This window comes from Populus alba, chromosome 19 (genome assembly GCF_005239225.2).
Source record: "Populus alba chromosome 19, ASM523922v2, whole genome shotgun sequence".
In the NCBI taxonomy this organism is placed as follows: domain Eukaryota; kingdom Viridiplantae; phylum Streptophyta; class Magnoliopsida; order Malpighiales; family Salicaceae; genus Populus; species Populus alba.
In genome coordinates this window covers 10099045-10126322 of record NC_133302.1, presented here as the reverse complement: position 1 = coordinate 10126322, position 27278 = coordinate 10099045, and the positions used below count along the sequence as shown (strand labels likewise).

Below are 27278 nucleotides of genomic sequence, written 5' to 3'. Positions count from 1 at the left end.
TAAAAATACAAGAAGCATGGGGCTTCTTTATAGTTCCTTGTATAGGTTTCTCCCTAAAAAATATGAGATACATATTGATAGTGATAGACAAGGAATATAATTGAACAACTAAGAGTTCTAATCACAACTCTTTAAAAGATAATTACAATTTGAGATAATTACAATATGCTACACCTACAACCTTAAAGATAAACAATTCAAGTAAAATGGATGAGCTTCCTCTCTCATCATCCAATATTCAAAATTCAATGTTATAACTATCATCAAAAAGTTAAAAAAAAAAAAAAAAAAAAGAGATCCCATTAATCATGGATTCCAAATGCTTTTTAGGCTTTCTTCCTAGTAGAGAGACTGATAACTCTGAAAACCCTGAATCGAGTCAAAGCACCAAGAAAGTGAAATTGAGAGTCAAAGATTTAGAGGTTGGGAGTGATGATGGTCTTGTTATGATTGTTTCTTTGCAAGTGGACACCATAGATTACAAGAAGATAGTGATAGAGGAGAATGAATCTGAAGCAGTAGCAGTACCAGCCTTTTAGGGGCAATCTCATTAACAATATTGATGTGGAGGATGGAGATGTTATGGTTTTGGACGAAGCCTTTTCGAGTGATTGACCTAGAGAATGATTATTTCTTCAATTTTTGGAACAAGCTAATTATGTGCATGCTTTGGTTAGTGGTCCTTGACCAATACTAGGTCATTGTTTAACAAACCAGCTAAAGGATCCAACTTATTTTTTGGATTAAAACTTGGTTGAAAATTATTTTTTATATATAAGTTATTTAACATAAAATATTAACATAATTAAAATAAATTATAGATGAATGATAAGTTAAAACTTTGGTTGACATGTTTGTTGTGAAATATAAAACCTTATATTTCACGTATGAAATATACAAGATTTTTTTATAGTTTATTTAATAAAAAGTTGAAGAGTTATGAATAACCCAAGTATATGGTATGAGTTTAATCCATATGTGTGCACTTGGCTCAGGCTTAACCCACGAGCCTTAATCTGTTTTAGTCTTAGATTTGAATTTATTATTATAAAATAATTCTTTAACCCATAAAAAACTATTTTTGCTAGCTCCTTGTTTTGTTTAGTTCAACAAATGAATTTGAGTATTATTTATTTTTTCAAAAGAGGTTTTTTTAAAAAACCTTAACATTTTTTTTTCAACCAAAAAATATGAGATTTAAAGCTGAAATGTTCAAGTTTAATTTTGATTTTATGACAGGTAGTCAAAATGAGTAATGTTGGGAATTAATCCGGGTAATTATCAAAATTAATTTTTTATTAGTTTTGGTTCCAAAATCCACTATATAAAATAAAAAAAGGGTGTGAAAAAAGAGTTTTCTACACCATTTTTCAGAATTTTTAGACTCTTCTTTGTGTCATATTTTTAATGTTTTCTTCTTTTTTTAGATTGTTTTTAAGCTTTGATTTTCCTCATAAATATAGAGGTTAGGTCCATCTTTGTTAAGAGATATCTCAATTACATTACCTTTAGTTCGTAGACATTGTTTAGAGGTTTTTAGAAGTGCTTCTAAACAATACCTTTAGTTCGTAGACATTGTTTAGAGGTTTTTAGAAGTGCTTCTAAACAATGTGATGTTGTTGGAATCTTGAAAATTTTATTGTAAATATCATTGGTACCAAGTGAGGAGTAATAAAATCTTAAGGATAAATGATATATCATTGAGAACAATAATGCTTCATCATTTTTAAAGTGCTTTAGAAAGCAAGTACTCTTCTTTAGTTTTATTTAATCTAATATATTATTATGCATACTATGATTGTTTTTCAATCTCTTATACTTCTTTGGATACATTCTCAATATATTTGCTAAAATCTTTATATGTTTTATAATATTTACAAGTTTGCCATTATATATAAAATTGCATACTTGTAATTTCAACATGTATGAACACTAGAGTTTCCTTGAACATATAATTTATTTAAAATGTTTTTATTATGATAAACTAAACATCAAAGCTTACTTATCTAATTATATATGATTACAATCTTAAGGCTTTATTCTTTGTATTTTTTTTGTTTAGTTTATACATGTAATTTCACAATCTTGTATGATATATTTATTCCATTTAAAGTAATTTCAATGCATTGATGCACGTCACATTTTTTCCCCAAACATCTAAAAATTTGTTTTTGTTTAGTGGATGCTTGTTTATGCAATCTTGTTTGTATGTTTATGCATGTCATTTAATTTTTATTCTAAATTATAATGATATGATGCATGTTTAAAAGAACTTAACTAATATTAAAGTATTTATTTAATCTTGTATAGTTGGAATATTTTTGTTTGTTTACTTGCTTTACAAGCTTTATGTTAGATGTTTTTGTTTTCATGTGAGGATCCAAAACATATTTATAAATATATGGCTATTACATTTTTTTTTTATATGGATTTTATGATGCGTTCAACTCAAGAATTGGTTGCCCCAGCCAAAGTTGTTTTGACATGTACTAGTTATGAAGATTTCATAACACCTTCTCTAGTACATAATGAGAAACCTGAAAAATTCAATGGATTGAATTTCAAAAGGTGGTAGAAAAATAATTATTTAATCTGACCACCTTGAACTTGATAAAGTTTTTGATCGAGGAAGCGTCAAAGTTGCTAGATAATAATCAGATCTCACTATTGTGGCAGCTATGGATGCATGAAGTCATAGTAATTTTGTATGCAAAAACTACACCTTAAATGAAATGTACAATACATTATATGATGTATGCAGTTCAATCAAGGTTAAAGATGCATGCATGAAAAAAAAAAATATAGTTGAAAATTTTTTAAATTTTTAAATGGTTGATTTAAGGACAGTTATAAGCCAAGTTCAAGACAGCTCATCTTGCATGATATTCATGCTGATGGTATCTTACTAAGTGAATCATTCCAAATGGCTACAATAATTGAAAAATTGCCACCATCTTGGAAAGACTTTAAGAACCATGTTAAACATAAACATAAGGAAATAAGAGTTGAAGATATCATTCCGAGATTAAAGATAAAAAAAGGATAATAAGTTGTTTGAAAAAAGAGTGAGCTCTTTCACTATATTTAAAGTAAATATTGTGGGAAAAATGGCAAATTCCCATAATAAAAATAAAAAGAAAAGGCTTGCTTTTGTAAAGGAAGTGTGTTGCGAAGAAATTCAATGAAAAATGTTTTATCTGCAATAAAACTAGACACTTGGTCAATAATTACATAAATAAAGCTCAACAAAGAAACCCAAAGAAAAAGATTGCTCAAGCCAATAATATCGAAGTTGATCATCTCATAAAAAAAATTCATAAATGAATTATTCTGCTGTTATTTTCAAAGTCAACATGATCAATAATCCCGAATAATATTGGGTTGATGCTAGTTTCATAAGACATGTATGCATGAAGAAGGGAGTATGTTCTTCAGTCTTAAAACCTTCCACAGTTCTGCAACTGCTACTTTGCATCATTCCAGCTGCTACTGTTTCCTTTCATTTCATCACATATATACCTTGAAGAGACTCTTGAAATTCCTGATGAATGTGTTGCAATCTTTAATCTAATCTCTTGTATTATTCTTCAATAACCCTTTTATTTATTTATTATTTTCTACCATTTTTGAATTAAATTGTTTGCTTCAAGTTCAAGATTAGACTCTGATAGGTCCTTAAGGTATTGGCTTAACAATGATTCTTTTCCTTGTCCTTTTTTTTTTCCTCTCTCATATTTTATTTCTGCATTCAATTCTTGGAAAGGCATCAAATTGCTTAGCGTACCTTATAATGAAAATCAATGCCATTACTAGTTAATTTGTGCACTAAGTGAACTTTTAGATTTAATGTATCTAGATTACTACTTGTACTGATTACATGCATGTTTGGAAGTGTGATTATAATTATTTTTTAAAGTTTTTTTCATTTAGAAAAGTATCAAAATAATACTTTTTTATTTTTTAAAAAATATTTTTGATATGAACGCATCAAAATAATCTAAAAACACCAAATAAATATTAAAATAAAAAAAATAAAATTTTTAAATTTTTTTTAAAATATTTTTTATATACAAAAACAAACAAGGTCAATAAATTTACAATAAATATCTTTGCCAAATATAATAAATTACCTATTCTAGAAGAAAATTTCATAAGAAAATTATTAAGTAGTAAATGATGTCCCTTCAATTTCACATCCTTGTCTCCTCCACCCAGCCTTTGAAGCACCTTACCTTTGAAGTTGATTTGCTTGTTTCCACCCAAAGTTTTTTTTGATGTATAATATAATTATTAGTAAAAATAATTAAGTAAGGGTGTATTAGTTAACTTAATATAAAAAAAATAGAACAGTCAAGTAAAAACAAATACACGTAGCATCTCATGTTTTTTAAGAAGGTGATTGAAATTATTGTAATTATTTTTTTAAAAATATTTTTGTTTATAAATATATAAAAATAATATATTTTTAAATTTTTATTTTTAACATTAATATATTAAAATAATTTAAAAAGATAAAAAAATTAATTTTAAACTAAAAAAAGAATTGTGACCGACATCAGTTTGTGAGAAAATGCAAGCAAGAATGATTCTTGACATTTTCTCTAGAAAATCAGGAGAAAAGAAAAGAATAAGAATAAATAAAAATAAAAATAAAAAAGTAAAGAAAAAAGAAACCTTCCCTTGCAAGGGAATTAATTAACTGACAAGAAGTCGCACAACACGTACACGTGTGTTGATGCATTCTATTTAAGCATCACTCCCAGGCAAAGGCAAAGGCAAAGGCCGATGCCACTGAAAAGAAGCAGGGAGCAAGGGACGCCGTCAATGTACAAATCAAAGCTTCAAGAAGTGTGCCAGCAGAGAGGATGGGAGATGCCTACCTATCAAGTCGCTAAACAAGGACTAGATCACAACCCTCTCTTTTCAGCCACTGTCACCGTCAACGCCACCACCTTTTCCTCTCCGTCTCCCTCTTCTTCCTCTAAGAAAGCTCAAAGCGACGCCGCCAAACTCGCCTTTAACCACTTCTCCCTCATCTCCTCCTCCTCCTTCTCCCTTGCTGGTAATTGAATTCGTAATTTTGTCTCTTTTAATGTAATGAAATTACTTCGTAAATTAATGTCTGATAAAGAATCACTGCTTGCATAATAACATTTGATTATTATAATTTATTTATATTTAGATTAATTAATTATCATTTACATGTTCTTTTTGTTAACAGAATGTATTGAATGATTGATTGATGCCTGTAATCATGAAGCTTTTTATGATAAATCATTCTAGTGTTGCTTATGCTTATTTACACTGCGTCAAGAAACTGATGTTATGCTGAAGTTTCTGCAGGCTATTCGGGTGGAAGCGCTGGGGAGAATACTCGTCAATCTCATGAAAATCCAACTCCCCTGTCAAATGAAGCCATGGCAGTTGCCAAAAATGATGAGAGTTTTGGAGGTGAGAGCAAATTTGGCATTGAATTTTTCTTTTCCCTTACAAAATCATTACCGTTTCTTAGTGAAGTCGCTAAACTGGGACAAGATCACAGCCCTCTCTTGTTTGCCACTGTCACCATCAACGCCACCCTCTTTTCCTCTCCTTTCCCCTCTTCTTCCTCTAAGAAAGCTCAAAATGACGCTTCTAAGCCCGCCTATAACCACTTCTCCCTCCTCTCTCCTCCTCTCCCGCCCTTCCTCCTCCTCCCCCCTTTATGGTAATTGAATCCCTTTTGTTTCTTTGTAATGCTTCATTTCTCCCCTTTTTTATATTTCTTTGTGCTGTATCAGATATTTTAAGGACTTTTTTAGGTTAATTATTTTAATGAAATGAAATTACTTTGTAAATTAATGTTTGATTAAGAATGAATGCTTGCATAATAACGTTTGATTGTTAATAGAATGTATTGATTGATGCGCGTAATCATGAATCCTTTTTATGATAAATCATTCTAGTGGTGCTTATGCTTATTTACACTGCATCAAGAAATTAAGAAACTGATGCTATGCTGAAGTTTCTGCAGGCTGTTTGAGTGGAAGCGCTGGGGAGAATACTCGTCTCTCTCCCGGAGGGAAATTGCAATTAAACCTCCAAGATGCAAATCCAGCTCCCCTGTCAAATGAAGCCGTGGCAGTTGCCAAAAATGATGAGAGTTTTGGAGGTGAGAGCAAATTTAGTATTGAATTTTTTTTCCCCTTACAAAATCATTACCGTTTCTTAGTGAAGTCACTAAATTGGGACAAGATCACAGCCCTCTCTTGTTTGGCACTATCACCATCAACGCCACCCTCTTCTCCTCTAAGAAAGCTCAAAACACGCTGCTAAGCTCGCCTATAACCACTTCTCCCTCTTCACTCCTCCTCTCCCGCCCCTCCTCCTCATCCCCCCTTTATGGTAATTGAATCCCTTTTGTTTCTTTGTAATGCTTCATTTCTTCCCTTTTTTATGTTTCTTTGTGCTGTATCAGATATTTTAAGGACTTTTTTAGGCTAATTATTTTAATGAAATGAAATTACTTTGTAAATTAATGTTTGATTAAGAATGAATGCTTGCATAATAACGTTTGATTGTTAATAGAATGTATTGATTGATGCGCGTAATCATGAATCCTTTTTATGATAAATCATTCTAGTGGTGCCTATACTTATTTACACTGCATCAAGAAATTAAGAAACTGGTGTTATGCTGGAGTTTCTGCAGGCTCTTCGAGTGGAAGTGCTGGGGAGAATACTCGTCTCTCTCCCAGAGGGAAATTGCAATTAAACGTACTAGATGCAAAGCCAGCTCCCCTGTCAAATGAAGCCGTGGCAGTTGCCAAAAATGATGAGAGTTTTGGAGGTGAGAGCAAATTTAGTTTTGAATGTTTTTTCCCCTTACAGAATCATTACCGTTTCTTAGTGAAGTCACTAAAATGGGACAAGATCACAGCCCTCTCTTGTTTGCCACTATCACCATCAACACCACCCTCTTTTCCTCTCCTTTCCCCTCTTCTTTCTCTAAGAAAGCTCAAAACAACGCTTCTAAGCCCGCCTATAACCACTTCTCCCTCCTCTCTCCCCCTCTCCCGCCCTTCCTCCTCCTCCCCCATTTATGGTAATTGAATCCCTTTTGTTTCTTTGTAATGCTTCATTTCTCCCCTTTTTTATGTTTCTTTGTGCTGTATCAGATATTTTAAGGACTTTTTTAGGCTAATTATTTTAATGAAATGAAATTACTTTGTAAATTAATGTTTGATTAAGAATGAATGCTTGCATAATAACGTTTGATTGTTAATAGAATGTATTGATTGATGCCCGTAATCATGAATCCTTTTTATGATAAATCATTCTAGTGGTGCCTATGCTTATTTACACTGCATCAAGAAATTAAGAAACTGGTGTTATGCTGAAGTTTCTGCAGGCTCTTTGAGTGGAAGTGCTGGGGAGAATACTCGTCTCTCTCCCAGAGGGAAATTGCAATTAAACCTACAAGATGCAAATCCAGCTCCCCTGTCAAATGAAGCCGTTGCAGTTGCCAAAAATGATGAGAGTTTTGGAGGTGAGAGCAAATTTAGTTTTGAATGTTTTTTCCCCTTACAGAATCATTACCGTTTCTTAGTGAAGTCACTAAAATGGGACAAGATCACAGCCCTCTCTTGTTTGCCACTATCACCATCAATGCCACCCTCTTTTCCTCTCCTTTCCCCTCTTCTTTCTCTAAGAAAGCTCAAAACGACGCTGCTAAGCTCGCCTATAACCACTTCTCCCTCCTCACTCCTCTCCCACCCTTCCTCCTCCTCCCCCCTTTATGGTAATTGAATCCCTTTTGTTTCTTTGGAATGCTTCATTTCTTCCCTTTTTTATATTTCTTTGTGCTGTATCAGATATTTTAAGGACTTTTTTAGGCTAATTATTTTAATGAAATGAAATTACTTTGTAAATTAATGTTTGATTGTTAATAGAATGTATTGATTGATGCCCGTAATCATGAAGCTTTTTATGATAAATCATTCTAGTGGTGCCTATGCTTCTTTACACTGCATCAAGAAATGAAGAAAGTGATGTTATGCTAAAGTTTCTGCAGGTTCTTCGAGTGGAAGCGCTGGGGGGAATACTCGTCTATCTCCTAGAGGGAAATTGCAATTAAACCTACAAGTTGCAAATCCAACTCCCCTGTCAAACGAAGCCATGACAGTTGCCAAAAATGATGAGAGTTTTGGAGGTGAGAGCAAATTTAGGATTGATTTTTTTTCCCTTATAAAATCATTACCGTTTCTTAGTGCTGGAGTGGAGTCGGTTGGATGTGCTTGATACTCATGGTTGCATTCCAAAACGGCAACCAATTGTTATGGAAATAATAGGTTTTCCATTCTAAATTGACAGGCATGAAAACAGGTTATATACACAGCATCTAGAATTTTTTTTGCTAAATCAGTTGTCTTTATGGAAACATTCCATTTATTGTTATAACCATATATGTGGGGTGCATAATAAATTATAAACTGTAATTGGGTCTAAAAAATGGTCATATTGGGGTTTGATAGCCTGTTTGGCAATGGAGCATAATGGCACTTTACTTGAAACAAGGTTTTTGTTCCCCAGTTTCTCTTCTTTCATGTTTCCTCATCATTGTCAATAACCTTCTCTCTGTAGCCGTTTTAATTCATTCACTAAGTATAAACCAGAATCATATGATGGGAGTTCCCTACCTATGAAGTCACTAAACTGGGACAAGATCACAGCCCTCTCTTTTTTGCCACCGTCACCATCAACACCGCCCTCTTTTCCTCTCCTTTCCCCTCTTCTTCCTCTAAGAAAGCTCAAAATGACGCTGCTAAGCTTGCCTATAACCACTTCTCCCTCCTCTCTCACCCTTCCTCCTCCCCCCTTTCTGGTAATTGAATTCCTTTTGTTTCTTTGCAAAGCTTCATTTCTTCCTTTTTTTAATATTTCCTTGTGCTTTAATTGCACTGTATCAGATATTATAAAGACTTTTTTAGGGTAATTATTTTAGTGAAATGAAATTCCTTTGTAAATTAATGTTTGATTAAGAATGAATGCTTGCATAATAACATTTGATTGTTATAATTTATTTATTTTTTGTTAATAGACTTGTAATCATGAAGCTTTTATGATAAATCAATCTAGTGGTACCTATGCTTACTTACACTGCATCAAGAAATGTAGAAACTGATGTTATGCTAAAGTTTCTGCAGGTTTTTCGAGTGGAAGCGCAGGGGGGAATACTCATCTATCTCCTAGAGGGAAATTGCAATTAAACCTACAAGTTGAAAATCCAACTCCCCTGTCAAATGAAGCCGTGGCAGTTGCCAAAAATGATGAGAGTTTTGGAGGTGAGAGTAAATTTAGTATTGATTTTTTTTTCCCTTACAAAATCATTACCGTTTCATAGTGCTGGAGTGGAGTCAGGTGGATGTGCTTGATACTCATGGTTGCATTCCAAAATGGCAACCATGTTTTTTTGGAAATAATAGGTTTTCCTCTCAAAATTGACAGGCATGAAAACAGATTATATAAACAGCATCTAGAAATTATTTTGCTAAATCAGTTGTCTTTATGGTGTCAAAAGATAACCTATATAACCAGCCTCCTTTAAAAAAAAAAAAATGTTGTATTAAGCTTAATTTTCATCAGTGCTCCCCCTCTTATGGTCTTCCTGGTGCTGCTGCCATGCAATTTTTCTAATGGGATCTTTTTTAAGGAAATGCTATCGGCTCTCATTGACAATAACCTTCTCTCTGTAGCCACTTTAATTCATTCACTATCTATCAACTGCTTCATACCTGAACAATAAGGTTCTAACTCTTGATTTGAAAATTTGAGGTAAAAATCTCAAATATGTTGCCTTTACACAATTTCTGGAAAACATATTGATAGAATCCCTTCGTTTGTGTTGTATGCATTTTAGCTTTATAAATAGCTTGATATATATATATATATATATATATATATATATATATATATATATTTATCTTCAATTACTCGTGTGTCTTATTAAATATGTTAAGTTTTGGTATCAGTTTTTCTTCTTTATCTTTTAAATTTGACATATCTGTGTATAGCTTCAATTACTTGTGCATGTGGGTACATCTGTGTTTTTATTTCTGGAATCAATTTTCTTAGTTTTCTTTTAGATTAACTATTTTCTTGCATGTCATTCATGTATCTGTAAAAATTATCATAGTTAAAGAGTGTAGTTGTTGGTGAGATTATTGAAAACCTAATTTAGAGACAATTTTCACAATCATTTTGAAATTCACTCTTGCAATGTTTATAACTTTTATGGCTTTGCTTGGGATGGGACATTGTTATCTTCTTCCTATGGATGTAATTATTTTAATGAAATGAAATTACTTTGTAAATTAATGTTTGTTTCGAATGAATGCTTGCATAATAACGTTTGATTATTATAATTTATTTATTTATTGTTAATAGAATGATTGATTGATGCGTGTAATCATGAAGCTTTTTATGATAAATCAATCTTGTGGTGCCTATGCTTATTTACACTGCATCATGAAACTGATGTTATGCTGAATTTTCTGCAGGCTGTTCCAGTGGAAGTCTATCTCCTGGAGGGAAATTGCAATTAAACCTACAAGATGCAAATCCAACTCCCCTGTCAAATGAAGCCGTGGAAAATGCCAAAAATGATGAGATCTTTGGAGGTGAGAGCAAATATAGAATTGTTTTTTTTTATTTTCCTTACAAAATCATTACCGTTTCTTAGTGCTGGAGTGGAGTCAGTTGGATGTGCTTGATACTCATGGTTGCATTTCAAAACGGCAACCATTTGTTATGGAAATAATAGGTTTTCCTCTCAAAATTGACAGGCATGAAAACAGGTTATATAAACAGCATCTTAAGCTTAATTATCATCAGTGCTCCCCCTCTTATGGTCTTCCTGGTGCTGCTGCCATGCAATTTTTCTAATGGGATCTTTTTTAAGGAAATGCTATGGGCTCTCATTGACAATAACCTTCTCTCTGTAGCCATTTTAATTCACTCACTAACTATAAACCAAAATCAACTGCTTCATACGTGAACAATAAGGTTCTAATTCTTGATTTGAAAATTTGAGGTAAAAATCTCAAATATGTTGCCTTCACACAATTTCTGCAAAAAATGATGATGGAATCCCTTAGTTTGTGGTGTAAGCATTTTAGCTTTACAAATAGCTTGATATCTATATATTTATCTTCAATTACTCCTGTGTCTTGTTAAATATGTTAAGTTTTGGAATCAGTTTTTCTTCTTTATCTTTTAAATTTGACAGATCTGTGTATAACTTCAATTACTTGCCTGCGTGGGTCCATCTTTGTTTTTATTTTAGGAATAAATTTTCTTGGTTATCTTTAGATTAACTATTTTCTTGCATGTCATTCATGTATCTGTAAAAATTATCATAGTTAAATAGTGTAATGTTTTGTGAGATTATTGAAAATCTAATTTAAAGACAATTTTCACAATCATTATGAAATTCACTCTTGCAATGTTTATGACTTTTGTGGCTTTTCTTGGGATGGAAATTGCTATCTTCTTCTGATGGATGTAGCTTTTTTGTCGTTTGATGTTTACCTTCTTAGGTTTTCTATATTATACTTTTCCGCATCAAGTCTGCTCTCTTTCTGGCTGAGCTTTTGCTCGTACTTTGGATCTGAATTTTAAGTGTGAGGATTTATGATCTTTAGAATTGACCTTCTTTGACATACATTGGAGTCTTAGAATGTTTCTAATATTTCTGTACATGAAACTTAACTCTTCTTTTTTTAAAAAATCTATCACGCATTAAAAACAATTGTAGAAATGAAGTGAACTGAAATGAGAAAAATGAAAGGAACTCATTAATAACCATAACCACATGGCTGAGCTGCCATATATAACAGAGTTTATGAAAATTCTTGATTGTTGAAGATGGGTTAGATCGTGAATCTTGCTTTCCGGCCATACTTGTGGTGAATGGACTCTTCCCCATGCCCAAATCTCAACAAATAGAGCTAGATAACTTCTCTTTTAAGATGCTGCGAGTTTGCTCTGATAACTTCTCTTCTGTCTATTTCCCTTGTGTCTCATTGAATACTTTCTTTGGGAATATAGAATGGAGGAAAACATAAGAACTTCTACTTCAATTGTTCTATCAGTCCTTTCTTTGTTTATTATTGTTATTGTATTTTCTCTGTACTCAGTTGTGCCTCGCTTGGCTGTTGAAAATCTGCTGCATGTAATCAAAATCATTGTTTTGTAATTGGGTAATTTAATTCATTTGGTAGCTTATAGGTTTGTATTGTAGAGTATAAAAGGGGAAAGGAGGGACATTTATATTTAACGCACTGTTGGTTGCCAAGTTATTGCAGCAAATGAGAAACTGAATTCTGATTGAAGAAGGTGGTAGCATCTACTGACCATGGAAACCTGATATTGAATCACCTTATTTTGTTTCTTAAATAACGCTCCAGTTTATTTTGTGTTTTCATGATAAGTCAGTATCTGACACAGTCATCTGAATTTGCTCCTGGCTTACAGGTATGCAGCACTTGTTTAAAAACCTGCTGCAAACCTATGCTCAAAAGAGAAATTTCAGTCAACCTATGTATTCTCGTGAGCATGTGGGTCCTCCTCATGCTAGTCGCTTTAAGTGCAAGGTCACAGTAAACGGACAAACCTACGAGAGTCAAGAATATTTTCCCACATTGAATAAAGCTGAACTTGCAGCTGCAAAAGCTGCATTGATGTCATTATTGCCGAATGGAGTTGAAGAGGTTAGTTTTCTAAGATTGTTATCAATTCATTGTGGAGATGCAAAAATTTGTTGGCTACAAATGCGATTTTTGTGCTTGTATCTTTTAGACACATGATTACTCCTCTTTATGTAATTTATTGTTTTCTTTTTAGGATGAATTTGGCTATAAGAGTCTTTTACAAGAACTGGCTCAGAGAGAAGGTTGTGGTTTGCCAACTTATTTGACAGACAAATCTGGTGAAGCTCATGCGCCTACTTTTGTTTCAAAAGTGGAGATAGAAGGAGAGATTTTTACAGGACAAGGAGCAAAAACTAAGAAGCAAGCAGAGATGAGTGCAGCAAAGATTGCATTCACAGCTCTAAAACAGCGTACTTTTATTATATGCTTTATTTTAATCTTATTTAGTCTTTCATGATTTAGGTACCCAGTTAATCAACTTATTTGTGTGGAGACATTCTTACTATAGCTTCTAAATTGATACTCATTTTTATGATTAACATATGCCCTTCATAGTTCTTCTAAGTTTTTTAATAAGCAGAGGGGAATAGAGATGCCGCAATAAAAGCATTAAAACTAATTATAAAGTAAAGATTATATTGTAGTGCTTGATCAGATTGTATGGCTTTTTTGGTCAGGTTACTCAAGTCAGAGCCCTGGATTTCTCTCTACTTCTTCCCAATTTGAAGAAGCTCCTCAGAGCTCACCTCTCTCCCCTGCTGGCCAATCCCAAGAAGCTGTTCAGAGCGAAACTCCTCAGTTCTCAGTTTCTAACCTACGTGCAGGTCTCACTGCTTATCTTCAACAAAACATCCAACCTAAATTGCCCGTGCCCAATGAACAAGCTGAAGAGGACAGAGGTGAGTTTCTAAACATTCCCCAAGCATTTTGCATTTCTATTAGTGGGCATTAGAAGATGGTTTCATATTATAATAAATATCTCTTCTATACGTTTTTATTAACATCTCCAAAACCATGAGCAAATGCTTTCTGCCAACATATGGTGGAAATTGAAATCTGAATTTGTTCAATATAAGAATCTGCTTTAACTGTGGCCTATAGATTTCTGATGACGTTGAATGGTGCTCAATGGGGATGCGGGTTTATGTTATGTATTTATGCATATCCATGGCAGATGTGTGCATTCATATGACAACATATAACATAGTGCACAGATATTCAAAAGGTTTTTACTTTCTTAGAGTACCAAGTCGGTAAGCCAGGATAGAGAGTAAGTCAAGATTTGCGTCTTCATGCTATTTTAGATGATTTGACTTGAATAAAACCTACATCGATGCAGAAGCTTTTACTGTGATATACGATGAACTCACAAAAATTTCCATCCATGTTCCTTATAAAGTATTTTTTTCTTCTTCTTTCATTGGCAAAATTGCGATTTATGCTTGCATGATATCTTAATGGCATCTATATCTCATAACATTTAGCTTTTGAATTGGTGGCAGCAAACTTTGTAGTTAGCAATCAGAATCCCTCCATTGCATCTCCAGGGCAAGATAGTAGTTCAGCTATGGCAAGCATCACACCTTCACCTGCCGCAGCCATCTCTTCCCCGCCTAAACATGACCTGACTTCATCTTCTTTGCCTTCTGATCCCCCCACTAATTTAGCCACAAGCTCGAGTATCGAGTTTATGGTCCGAGGGATTAGGGTTCTGATTCATCCAAGTGGGACCAAAATGACATATCCTGCAGGCAGCACCGTGTTGCCCATCAGCGATGACAAATGGGCTGCAGTGGAGTTGCCGCCTCAACGGAGTCGGTAAATGTTTGTTTTCTACGTGAATGATGGGTGCCTCTTATTTTTAATCGTAGCCCTCCAAAATTTAGGAGGACAACGCTAGAAAGACTTTACGTTTGTAATAGACGACTTGGCAGCAGCTTATGCTTGGTGTTTCATTTGTCGTTTTATCCGTTATAATCCTACTGTTACCTGTAACGACCTGGATGGGGTGAGAAATTGTCAAGGAAAAAAAGTTGAGGCATTAAGATTGACTACAGAGGTGGCATTAGATATTGTTATAATCCTACTTGTGATAAGTTTTTATTTTTATGGAAAACATTGAACAAGAGGTGACTTTTGAAGGTCTCGCTCATGGAAGATTCCAACATAAACAGTTTGTTTTGCCCATCTAAAAACTCAAGAGGTTAAAGATTCAACATCTAGTTTGTTTAGTTAAAAAAACATAAGATTTAAAGTGATTAATTATTGTTTTATGATAGGTAATCAAGGCTGGAAATTAATTCCAGTAATTATTAAAATTAATTCTTTATCATTGTTTTTCCAAATTTCATTGCAAAAAAAAGGGCAAAGAAAGAATTTTCTACTTTGTTTCTTAGAGAATCTTCAAACTTTTTCTTGCCTTTTACTCTTAGTGTTTTCTCTTCTTTGTTTCAGTCTTGGTTTTTCTCTCATATCTAAAACTTAGATTTCTAGAGAAACTTGAGTTACAGTACCCTTGGTTTGTAGACCTTGTTCACAATTCTTGAAAAGTGTATCTAAATAATATATAAATAATATAGTGTTATTAGAATTTCAAAAAATTTTAATACAAAGTTAAGAGCAATAAAGTCTTAAATATCAAGGATTTAAAGCGTTTCAATATATAAGTATTTTTCTTTAGTTTTATTTAATCTAATACATTAGTATACATGCTAGGATTGCTTTTTAAATCTCTTTTATATCTTTGAATATATGCTTAGTATGTATACTACAATCTTTATAATTTTTTATATTGTTTAGTTTGATATGATTTATAATATTAGTTTAACATGTATGAACGCTATACTTTCCTCGAGCATCTAATTTATTCAAAATGCATTTGTTATAACAAATATACTAAAATGAGGGGGGGGTTGCATAGTGGACTAGTGTAATGCGGTTTTTTTTTTTAATTTTTTTTTTAATCTAATCTTTAAACTTTTATTTTGCACAATTAAGCTATTTTGACCCTAAATTAGCACTCAATAGCATATTATTTTGGGAGGGAGGGTTAAATGAAAGACAAATGATTAAATTGAAAAAATCAAGTAAAATAGGTGGTGACTTAGAGATTTGTTTGAAAAGTTTATTTTAGCCCCCTATATTTTTTAACTATTAGGTAATTAGTCCTTTTAATTTTTAAGAATTCAATTTTGGTACCAATTTTTTTTTTCCAGTATTTTATTGGTGGGAGAAGAGAGTTGACTCACTGGATTCTAGCATAGAAAAAGAAAGTTGTCATTGATGATGATTTTGGTCATCAAAACAATATATTTTTGTGTCAAATACTTCCATACGATGAGGGGAGTTCAAATTAGGTTTTTTTTTACCTCAAAAGTGCCTAACAAATAGATTTGAGCTCGGAAGATTTTTAATTTAAGGTTTATTTTGGATTTTGAGATAGTTTTTTGTGTTTTTTGAAGGTCATGAATTGATTTAACTAGGCTTCTACTGTGCTTTCTAGATTTTTGGATGAGAAATAGGTTGCAAATGAATTTTTGGGTGAAAACAAAAAGGAAACCTATTTTTCTGGTGCCAGAATCTTAGGAACTCTAGACAACTTTAAAAAATAATTAATAGCCCATGTGCATGGGCCTGATATTGCAAGACTTCGCACGAACCCTTTCTTGATGGTCCAGGCACTTGACCTGGCTTACCAGACCTAACAACACCTAGTCTTCTTTTTTTAATTTTTAATTTTAATTTTTATAATTAGTACCATTTTTTTATATATTTTTAAAATAATTTTTAAGCTTATATTTTAATTAATACCCCTTTCTCTATGATATTTTTTTTGCTTGTTTAGTATTTTTTAAATAATGATTATTTTTAATTACATTAAATGTGCTTAAGTTTTTAAGTGTTAGTTTGTAATTTTTTTATTTTTTCCATAGATTAAATTTATTTTTATATTATTATTAATATGTATAGTCTTGTATAATATTTTTTTTCCTTTTATTTATTCAATGAATTTTATATGTGTGTTGATTTCTATTACAAATTAATTCTAATAAACAAATTCATTAAACACAACTGGGTAAATGACCCATGTTGCGATATTAAATATCTTAATATATATATATATATATATATATATATATATATCTTTATTTTTTCCACTTTCATTTTTATATTTCATTAATAACATTTTTTTTTCATTTATTTACATAAATGGTTCTTGATTTATTTAATTAGATGTTATTATAAGTTTTGATTTACATTTAAAGATTTTTCTATGAAAAAAAACATGATAAAAAATTCTACATGTTTTTTTTTTATCATTTATTAATGTTTTCAATTTGATCCTTATTCTTTTGATTTTTATTTTTTTCATTGATTCTTTTATAAAAGTTTTATTATTTTTAATTTCACATTTCAATCCAAGTTTATAGTGTATTTTTTTTCATCTTGGTCCTTATTCTTTTGATTTTTTTTCCCTTTATTTAATGTTTTTATTATTTTCAATTTAATTATCAAATTGAAAATTTGTTATTTTCCTTCCATTTATTTATTTTTTATTTTGGATTTTATTGCATAATTGTTTTTATTTCATTCTTCAACGTTTCATTTCCTAGGATTTAAGCGTCATGATTTTTAATGTATAGTGCTTCTGGTCTAATGATCTAAGTCACGAGTTTGAAGAGTTAATAGGGGTTAACATCTATTTTTTTGTTTTATTTTCTTTTCTGATACTATCGTTCAATATTTTTTTAAAAAAAATAAAAAATAATTTTGTGGTTTTCTTCAATTTCTTTTTATGTCGAATTATCTCGATCTCATAACTTAAGATGCAGATGTGTCAAGTTAATCTAGCCTAGCTTACCCCTTAATGTCCAAATTATATATCTATCATGCTAGCTCGGGTTAGTTCATGGTAGTTTGTTTTTAATTTTTTTACCGTATTTTTTCCTTCCATATTTAATTGGCTAAAAATTAAACATCGTTTTTTTTTTTTTTACTTCTGGATAAAGGTCTTTTTTTCAATGTATGTATGTATTTTACCTTTTCTATCGTTCCTCCGTGATAAAATAAACATCCATACTCACTCATCTAATTATTTTGGTTTACAATCGTAAGAGTTTATCCTTTGCATGTTTTTTTTGTTTAGTTTATGCATGTAGTTTTACAATCTTGTATGGTATATTTATTCCTTTTGTTTTGATTATTTTAACAAGTTTATATGAAAAGCAATTTGTAGACATTGTTGCATGTTGTCTTATATATGTGGCGTCGTAATAATCATCTTCCTGGATCGAAATTTTTTGGTGATTAATAGAAAGAGCAAAAAATTCTTTTTTTTTATCAGTAAAAAAATATATGGAATCGTCACCTAATATTTTGAACATTAAAAACTCTAATTCAGGCCAAATAGCTCTTCCCTTTAATTTTTTAGCCACCACAACAATAACCAAATTTTAGGAACAGCGGGTGAAAAATCGCTTATTGCCTTAAGCAACTTATCATATGCTTAATAAAAAGAAATAGAAGTGTATGTCATATGCTCCTAAGGAAAAGAAAAAAACAAAAAAAAATGAGCCAAACCGGAAAAAACGAGCCAAAACCAAGCCAAACCGGTTTCGGTTGTTTTTTAAAAAAAATTTGTTTGGTTGCTTTTTTTATATAAAAACTGAACCGAACTAAAAATGATCATCCTTAATATTTATATAAGCTTTGACTGTATTTATTTAAAATTTAATTTATTTTTATATCCATGTATTAAAATAATTTAAAATATAAAAAAATAATTTAAATAAAGAAAAAAAAATTAAAAAAAACTATTTTTTTTCAAAAAAATCTTTTCAAATATAAAAATAAATATGCTCTTAATATACAGATTGGGATTGTCATATATAATCCGAAGATGCTTCTTTTTCTCCCAAATTGTTTAATATATACTAATGTACAAAAAAAATTTAGGAGATTGATATGATAGGCATAAGGTATACTTCTTTTCAAGGCACCAAATCATTTAAAATTTGAATTATAAGGAATATTACTTTCATTAATTGTTTAATTCCGATATATAAAGTTTATTTTTAACCAAATTAGAGACATGAAAGCACACAATTTTCAATTCTCTATGCACAAAAAACAAGTTTGTGACGGAGAAAGAAAGAAAAGATACCTCCTTGGAGACAGATATCATCCTCTACGACAGCTAATCTAGACCTCGTCAACAGGTGAAAATTTCTTGGTTTTGATCATATCAAAACCATCTAGAAGAAGATGAATAAGACATACACAAAACATTCTAATATTACCATAAACAAGTCCAGAAGTACTTTATTTAGCTTGTAATCTCCATTTTCTGGCCAGTTTCTGCACACCATGCATACACGACGAACCATTTCTAACCTTTTGGTGCCTAGTACGTATAACCCAAAGTTGTTTCTAGTGCCGACCGTCGCCGGTGGTATTACGTCGGGATTTTCTATGCATTTCCAAAGGCCTATATGTTTCCCTCCACTAGACCCACGTTGGAGCTCACATTAGAGATCACGCATTGTAGCTTAGCAATTATATTAATTAACTAATCTCCAATGGCTTCTTATCAGCTTATTGCCCTGGCCCTTGTCACGATTTTTCTTCCCACGCTCACCATGGCAGCCGAGCACGTTGTTGGTGATGACCAAGGGTGGACCGTCAATTTTAACTGCACAACTTGGGCTAGTGGCAAAGTATTTCATGTTGGTGATACACTAGGTAAATTTATCAATACAATAAAGTGCATTTTATTTTCTTTGTTTTTTGTCCTTAGTTTGCTATGTCTTTGAAGAAAAAGGAGGGAGTTTTGATGCTATTGATCTTTTGCAAAAAATTTGCAGTGTTCAACTACACGCCACCACACAATCTCTTCAAGGTGGACGGCGCCGGCTTTAAGGACCGTGCAGCAACAGGAGAACCCATGGCCAGCGGAAACGACATAATAACACTAACCAGCCCAGGAAAGAAGTGGTGTATATGTGGCTATGGCAAACATTGTTCTGAGCTTGGCCAGAAGCTAGTCATCAATGTAGAGGCTGAAACTCCAGAACCTAATGCTGCTTATGGACTTGCTGCTTCCGGCTATCAGATTTTTGCGGCAGCGGTGGCTGTCGTGGTGATGATCGCGGCATGATTTAGCACTGATATGATGTAATTTCTATTTTCAAGCAAAGAAATAATTAAGGTTTCATGAGTATGGGGCATTTTGACTATCCTGGAAATGCAGCATAGTCAAGCCTTAGTTTCATAAATTACAGATGCACGCAGCCCAATGTGAGGGCATGACATGCACACACAATCGCACACAGCAAGCAACAAATTTATTTATTTGTTTAATTAATCGAAGATATTAATGTTCATCTGTACCCACTATGATCTAGAATTATGATTACAGGAGCTCTTTATTTCTACAGAATCCAGAAAGATGGCCTATGCATATCCCTTCAAATGAACATTAATAGTAACCTTTGGATGTACGAAGAGATTGATCAGAATTATTGTGAATTTTGTGAGGACTCTCTTCCCTTAACCCTATCTATCTGAATCTTCGATGCCTTGTATCATCAAGTATTAATCAAAACTTAAATTAAAAAAATCTATTAATGTTAATATAAGAAAGAAAAATAAAGAGGTCAAGCGTTCTTACGCACACCAGCATATGTGCTTCACTAAAATTGAAAAAGCAAAGTTGCCCGCACACCTGGTTTTCTTTTTTTTTTTAGCAAACCACATTGTTCATTTTGTTGGATAACATGTCATTTGCTTTAATATTTTTCAATTGTCTCTAGGGATAAAAAAAAACAAACAAACAAACAAAAAGGGTTTGAGCTCTAAAACCTAAAAAAAACTATTTTTTTAGCTTTTTTTATTTTAATCTAAAAATATCTTTAAAAAATCCTATTAACCTTGATAAAAACATTACAATCATAAAACCCTCTAATTACTTTAAAAACTTAAAATTAAACCGAAGCAAAATTAGATTCTCAAGTCCATTCAACTTTTTCAATTTAAAAATCAAAACAATCTCTATTAAACTCTCATCTTGAAGACCAACTCTTTCACAACAATTTTGGCTTTTTTATGGATAAAATATGACTAGTCAAACACTTTCTCTCTCCTCAATTTTTTGTCAATGACTTTCTCTCTTCTTTTTAAACATTCTCAGATTGAAACATGAAAAAAAATTAAATTTTAGATTGAAATGTAAAACCTTAAACAACATAGACCAATTATGTATAATTTTAATTTTGAGAGACCAAAATATTGATGTTTTTCATGACTTGTTATAAAGCACCTCTATTTTTTTATTATTATTAATTTTGATCCTTGTTTTTTTCAAATTTTCATTTAACAATACCCTAAAATTCTATTTTGTCAAGTAAAGCTTTAATTTAACATTGAAATATTATATGACACATTAAATATGTAAAAAACATTTAAATAAAAACAAATCTCAACACAAAACCATAACCATGTCAATATAACTTGAAAATTATGAAACAATAAAAATCTTTAGGGACCATAAAAAAAAAAAATGACTATAGACAATGTGAACAAGTAAATTTGAAAGGAAGAATTAGTGGTGAGAGTTTTTAGTTCAATTTTTTATTAAAAAAAACCAACCAAACTATATATATATATATATATATATATATATATATATATATATATATATATATATATATAGAATCATACCTAACTAGAAATTGGATCAAAACAACTAGTTTTAGTTCGTTTTTTAAAGAGTACGCAAAATGTTTTTATTATTTTGTGGTTTTTGGGAGGATTTTATAGGTTTTTTTTGGGATTTTATGGCCAAATACAAATGATTTTTTTAGAATGAAGGGCAAAATCAAAATAAAAACATTGTTGATATTGCAATGTCAACCTTTTTTTTTTTTTTTTTTGAGCATATCATGATAAGGATCTACTTTAATTTCTCTATCGATATCATACCAATAAACAAATGTATCTTGCTCATTATGATATCGTGATTCAATAACCTCTAGTAACCTGCTATAATAATCAACTTAAAATTTATTAGAAGTTGAACCCTTTTACACAAATTTCATCCACTATTATGTCTTTCTACCATCACAATAGTCTTTGGTATGAAAAACATATACATTGATGAAATACCCATAATTAATAACACTAGAACTCTCTTTCAAGATCTACAGATATGAATTTCAGCCTACTAACATTGCCTCCCATGTTGAAAACTTGTTTAAAGTTAATTAATAACCATTAATGGTCTAGGTCAAAACATAAATAAATATTTTCTTATGAGTTGTGAATTATTAAATACTGGCATGTGTTTGTTTTAAACCACGTGATAAATTATTCATCTTGTAATTAAAAAACTTGAGTTTTAATTGCATTTGGGATTTTGGGTAACAATAATTGATGATGTTGCCTATAAGAAGTTATTAAATTGAGTTTATAAGAGAATATAAGCGAAAATTATTCAAAACTATATAATTGTAAAATTAACTTACTACGAAAAATGTCTCAATTATTCATTGCAGTTGAATAGCATATAATTATGTGTTTGTATGAATTTGATGTCTGTCAAGTATCTTTTACTCATTGTATTCTTTAATAATGGTCATCTAGGATGCAAAATATTGACAAATTCTCACTACAAAGCAATTCATCACTATCATTATGTCTTAGAACGGGCAACTCAAAATAATACAAAGTAAATATTGAAATCTCTTTAATAATATAAGCCTCATTTATCGAAGCTTCAACATGTGTTTTGTTTTTAACCATTTTTATAAGGTTAAATAGGTATTTGTATGAAAGTAATTATAGATGAATAACTAAATGTTTATATATAAAAAATAAAAAAAAAACAATCGACAATTACTTATGATGCATAAAATTCCTAACCTCTCAAATAGATATATCCATTTATACTGCATAAACCCTTAACTTTTTCCTCATACATTAAATTCATGGGAATATGCATGTAATCACTAACCTCTCAAATAGATATATCCATATGTCTCAATGATGTTTGTTTCAAGTTGCTTCATATGATGGGTATGCAACTTACTCGAGAACATATCTCTAAAAAAGTGATTAATCTTTGTCAATACATTTTATATTTCTTTTGGCAATAAATCCCTATAACAAATTAGAATAAGTATTTCATAAACACATGGTAGTCATGAATTTTCATTCTATACAATCTATATTTATCTAAATTCACCAATCTAGCTATGTTTGAAGCATATATCTTAAGAAATTAAAGACTTTAAAGCCATTTATAGACAAAACAAATTGTGCATTATTGTCTAAAGTGAAGGTGGTTTTGGCCTTTACAACATGTAACCCATCATTAAATAACTTCATATGTTGATGGTCACAATACAAAGCTAGATCCATTCTAGCTTTTATATTGTCATTAGGTTTCCCTTTCACATCCATAATCATGTTCAAAATGTTGGCAAACATATTTTTCTCAATATGCATGATATTCAAATTATAACGGGTGGCATTTGTCTTCCAATAAGGAAGATCTTAAAATATAATTTATTTTACCAAATTATGGGTCATGTCAAAACCAGAAAACTTCTACTTATCATAATGAAAGTCAATTACAATATCATTATATTGTGAAACTATATCATATAATTCTTTACTTTACAGTATTAGAAGCACAACATCTTTTTCAGCTTTACTTTTTAAGACGTTATTTTTATTGTTTATGTATCAATGATAACTTGGTAAAAACCTCTAGTGGCAATAAAAAAATAAAAAAAATAAAAAAAAATAAAAAAACAATCTTCCACCATTCATTAATGTAAAGGCTTTATTATTTTCCATACAATATGGATAAGATAATTTTTCATGTGTGCTCCAACCCAAAATCATCCCATACACAAGAAAATCATTTATAATTCACATCATTATTGTCTTCATCTAAATATTTTGTTTTTTTGAAACATCATATGTCAAAAACATGACCATAATTGATTCAACTTATTAATCAATGGTTGAAGACCAAAATCTATATTCCTACCAGGATTGTAAAGGCTAGGTGTAACTACATTCAAGAACATGAATTTTAGCTTCATACACATCCCTCAGAGCAAGTTGTAAACTTTTAGTATGACCTACCAATAAAATTCGGGTGTAGTAAGGGATCTAAATTGATTGTATCCATCTATACACAGGCCAGGACATATGTTCCATAGTTCCATTGAAAACTGAGGATGTACACTATTAATTAAATAGCTTATAAACTTCACCATCAAAAGGGTACATCATGATTTCATTCACTACATCATATGAATGATATCATGACATGTGCTTAGTGGTCTTTAGAGACATAAATAACATTTATAACCTAGTAGTAATTGGAAAGTATCTTAATTTTTTGTAGGTGACAAATGTCCTTCCTCTATTGTTATTGGGTTTATACCAAGCATGCTGACATGATTTGCAATCGATAAAGTTTGCATATTCATTGTAGTACAACATGTAAAAGTTTGGACACATATTAATTTTTTTAGAAACTTACGCCAAAGAGTTTCATTATGAAGTTCATAGCATAAAAGTTCTCTTTTAGCTTATTCCCATAAGTTTACATGCTTTTAGCCTATTAAATGATGCTATTATAACTGGCCTTATTAAAACTATAATCTGGCTTGATAATAAACACTTCTTAAAACCATGCAAAAATTTGGACACATATTAATTTTTTTGGAATCTTACATCAAGAGGTTTCATTATAGAGTTCATAACATAAAAATTCTCTTTTAGCCTATTCAATGATGTTATCATAATTGGCCTTATTAAAACCATAATCTGGCGTGATATAAGCACTTATGCAATCGCCAATAATTTACTATTAGTTGTGCACCCATCTTATAATAGTTCAATGAAATCTTTCAAAAGTTCAAAAACCCTAGTTGCATCTACACTTGGTTTTTCTTTTAAAATGATGTTACATGAACCTTCACTTGAATAACCATGATTTATTCTTATTTTATCCATCATGATACTCGTATAAGAATTACTAATATCATTTGTAAACCACTATATATTACTAGAACTAGAAGTTGAGTTAGTCATCTTTTCTAATAAAGTTTTGTAAGGAACATGGGTTTCTCTGTATGTATACCAACATAAATATTTCTTTAAAAAACCCTTTTTTAAATAGATGTATCATCACAATATCTTTATGGTGAAACATTTTATTCTTACACTTCACACATGGGCATCTCATTTCATTTGCACTAATATTATTTGATTTAGAGAGTATAAAATTAAAAATTAATAAAACCTTCAACATCTTAAAGATAATCTTGCCTATACAACCTTTCAGCTGAATCTCGATACATATAAGAATGATCATTCATTGCTAAATTACAAAATCTTTATAGAATAATATTAATCAATTCTATAAAAAATCAATTTTCCCTAAACTTCCAACTTAACAATAAAATTGACAAAATATGATTGAAAGATATTAAAACAACCTATCCTTTATTCAATTAATGTAACATGTATGTATTACATAATCAAACTCAATTTCATCAAATGACAACAAAATTCAATTTTCTTCAAATCTCAAACAAATCCTAGCATACAAATTATTTATTAATACAATAAAGTTAACTAGGTAAAAGCTGTAAAACACTTAAATATATAAACAAACTTAAAAAACAACTCAATAAATTAAACTAAAACATTAATGGGTTACAAAAAATGGATGGTTGTTGAAGCTTCACAAAAAAATCAATGATTGGTGATGATACTACCAATAGATATAGATACCAATAGATATAGATCGATGCTGGCAGGTTGGGATGGTCAGCTTTGTAATAAATGGGGGGGTGTTGGCAGTTTTTTTTGGCAGAAGGAGGAAGAAGAAGAATGAAGGGAGGAATTATTGGTACTTATTTACATTTACTGATGGAAATATTCCATTGAAAATTTTGTCGATAAATGATGGCGTGTAAAATTACCGCTAGAATTGTCGAATAATTTTTAATTAATTTTTTTATTTTTTTACTCCGTCAGGTAACCGAAAAGATGCAAATCATTTTTATTTTGTAGGAAACTGCAGAAAGAAATTCATCATCACAATTTCCATCTGAAATTAGCGAGGAAATGTTTTCCATCGGCGTTTCACTGTTTTTTCCCAATTTCTAATAGTGGAAAAACAAAGGACCGGCATCATTAATATTATTTCAAATTCAAATAAAAAATGCAGAATCTGGGTTAGAAGTATATTTCAATAATGCAATATGGAACAATTAGCTTTCAGCATCTCCACAGTGACAATATTTGTAAGCATAACCTACGAAAGCCACCACCACAGCAAGCACTCCTGCAACTGGTAGAGCTAACATGGTGTTCATTTCTAGCCTCGAAATTACACTCTTTATTAAGCCAAACAAATAATTTGATGGCATAGATGCAGTTATTGTACTAGTTTTGGTGCAGCTTTTTGTGGCAGGAAGTGCAGGAGTTTTCCTAGGCACAACTACATGAAGAACATCCCCGTAAAGGTTTGCTTGAATTTCATCTGTTTTACTATCCTTCGGAATTCTGATTTGTTTACGAAACCGGCTCCGGCGAGTGTCATCGAGAGGTCTCTCTCCAGTAATTGTCACAACACCAGGTTCCTCTATTTGGACGCTCATGTGTTCCATTTTGAAATCTATGGAAACAGACAAATAAATAAATAAATAAAAGGATTGTAAATATAAGTTCTGTTCAACTAAATGAAGTACCTTGTACATGGACCTCGAGTTTGTCATGTCCTTCCTCTCTTGTCCACTTGCAAAAGGGCTCAAAATCATCATAAGAGAGGTTCAGGGCTTCTTCAACCTTGGTTTCCATCTGAGGGCTTCTTTGGCTTTCTCTAGGGTTATTCTTGAATCAAGGAGATTGATGAAGAAGTGGATTCTTGATTGACTAAATGAAATGAGCTGTTATTTATACATTGGTTTTGAGACACATGCATGAGAAACAAATTGGAGGTTCCTTTTGAGTTTCATCTTGGAGAAGAATGAATTCTTTTTTCTGTTTCAAAGGAAATGATTTCCTTTAATTTTCTTTGGGTATACGTTTGCTTGTATTTCTCTTTTCCTTTTCTTAATATTTGTTTTGACTCACCATGTGCAAAAACTAATTTAGGAGGTCGGAATCTACACAAAATGGACGACTATATCTAGATGATTGATTACTGTTCAAGCCATGAAGCTTGATTGGAATATTAGAGAAGTCTTTCAAGTCTCTGTCATAAAAAAGAAAAAGAAACAAGAAACAAACAAAAGCCTCTCAAGTCTGTCATCATTTGTTTATTGACGAGAATTTGGAGAACATGCTTCAAAAACTCTAGTGAGATCAAAGGGTAACTCACTGCTGAAGAAACCAGGTGATTTAATGGAGGACTAATTATAAGGAAATGGTCTCGGTTGGTCCAATGATTGAACCAAAACCATATAATAATAATGAAATGTCATAGTTCAAAATGCCAAGATTATGCATATAGAATGAACAATACAAATTATTATTGATTACTAATTTTATAATTTATTAGATA

At 31.2% G+C, this 27278-nt stretch overlaps 2 protein-coding genes and 1 long non-coding RNA gene across 10 annotated transcripts; 2 read left to right on the top strand and 1 right to left on the bottom strand.

Moving 5' to 3' along the window:
* Window positions 1-4761: 4761 nt before the first annotated feature.
* LOC118027773 (uncharacterized) lies at window positions 4762-14829 on the top strand. 8 transcript variants are annotated; one of them, XM_035031237.2, is made up of 12 exons: window positions 4762-5062; window positions 5335-5451; window positions 6005-6151; window positions 6682-6828; window positions 7381-7527; window positions 8044-8190; window positions 9176-9322; window positions 10538-10657; window positions 12513-12748; window positions 12882-13098; window positions 13366-13587; window positions 14173-14829. In XM_035031237.2, exons 1-12 carry the CDS (start codon window positions 4786-4788, stop codon window positions 14508-14510), a joined length of 2262 nt encoding a protein of 753 aa, XP_034887128.1. In that variant the 5' UTR covers window positions 4762-4785; the 3' UTR covers window positions 14511-14829. The 8 variants fall into 8 exon arrangements, with proteins under 8 accessions (XP_034887128.1, XP_034887131.1, XP_034887129.1 ...); XM_035031240.2 differs by having other exon boundaries at window positions 4763-5062; window positions 5344-5451; window positions 6014-6151; XM_035031238.2 differs by having other exon boundaries at window positions 4763-5062; window positions 5344-5451.
* Window positions 14830-19266: 4437 nt separating this feature from the next.
* Window positions 19267-19844, top strand: LOC118027811 (blue copper protein 1a). Its single transcript, XM_035031304.1, has 2 exons — window positions 19267-19429; window positions 19552-19844. Exons 1-2 carry the CDS (start codon window positions 19267-19269, stop codon window positions 19842-19844), a joined length of 456 nt encoding a protein of 151 aa, XP_034887195.1.
* Window positions 19845-25928: 6084 nt separating this feature from the next.
* LOC118027747 (uncharacterized) lies at window positions 25929-26965 on the bottom strand. The gene is made up of 2 exons (XR_012168733.1): window positions 26464-26965; window positions 25929-26390 (listed from the first exon to the last, which is right to left on the bottom strand). It is a non-coding gene; the product is annotated as an uncharacterized lncRNA (long non-coding RNA).
* Between the last annotated feature and the right edge of the window lie 313 nt (window positions 26966-27278).

Bases quoted from the DNA above. Each gene is read 5' to 3' on its own strand.
- LOC118027773 (XM_035031237.2), top strand. From the start codon at position 4,786: ATGCCACTGAAAAGAAGCAGGGAGCAAGGGACGCCGTCAATGTACAAA. The intron at 6,829-7,380 runs GTGAGAGCAAAT...GTTATGCTGAAG, and splicing joins AAATGATGAGAGTTTTGGAG to TTTCTGCAGGCTCTTTGAGT. The intron at 12,749-12,881 runs GTTAGTTTTCTA...TTTTCTTTTTAG, and splicing joins TGCCGAATGGAGTTGAAGAG to GATGAATTTGGCTATAAGAG.
- LOC118027811 (XM_035031304.1), top strand. From the start codon at position 19,267: ATGGCTTCTTATCAGCTTATTGCCCTGGCCCTTGTCACGATTTTTCTT. The intron at 19,430-19,551 runs GTAAATTTATCA...AAAAATTTGCAG, and splicing joins TCATGTTGGTGATACACTAG to TGTTCAACTACACGCCACCA.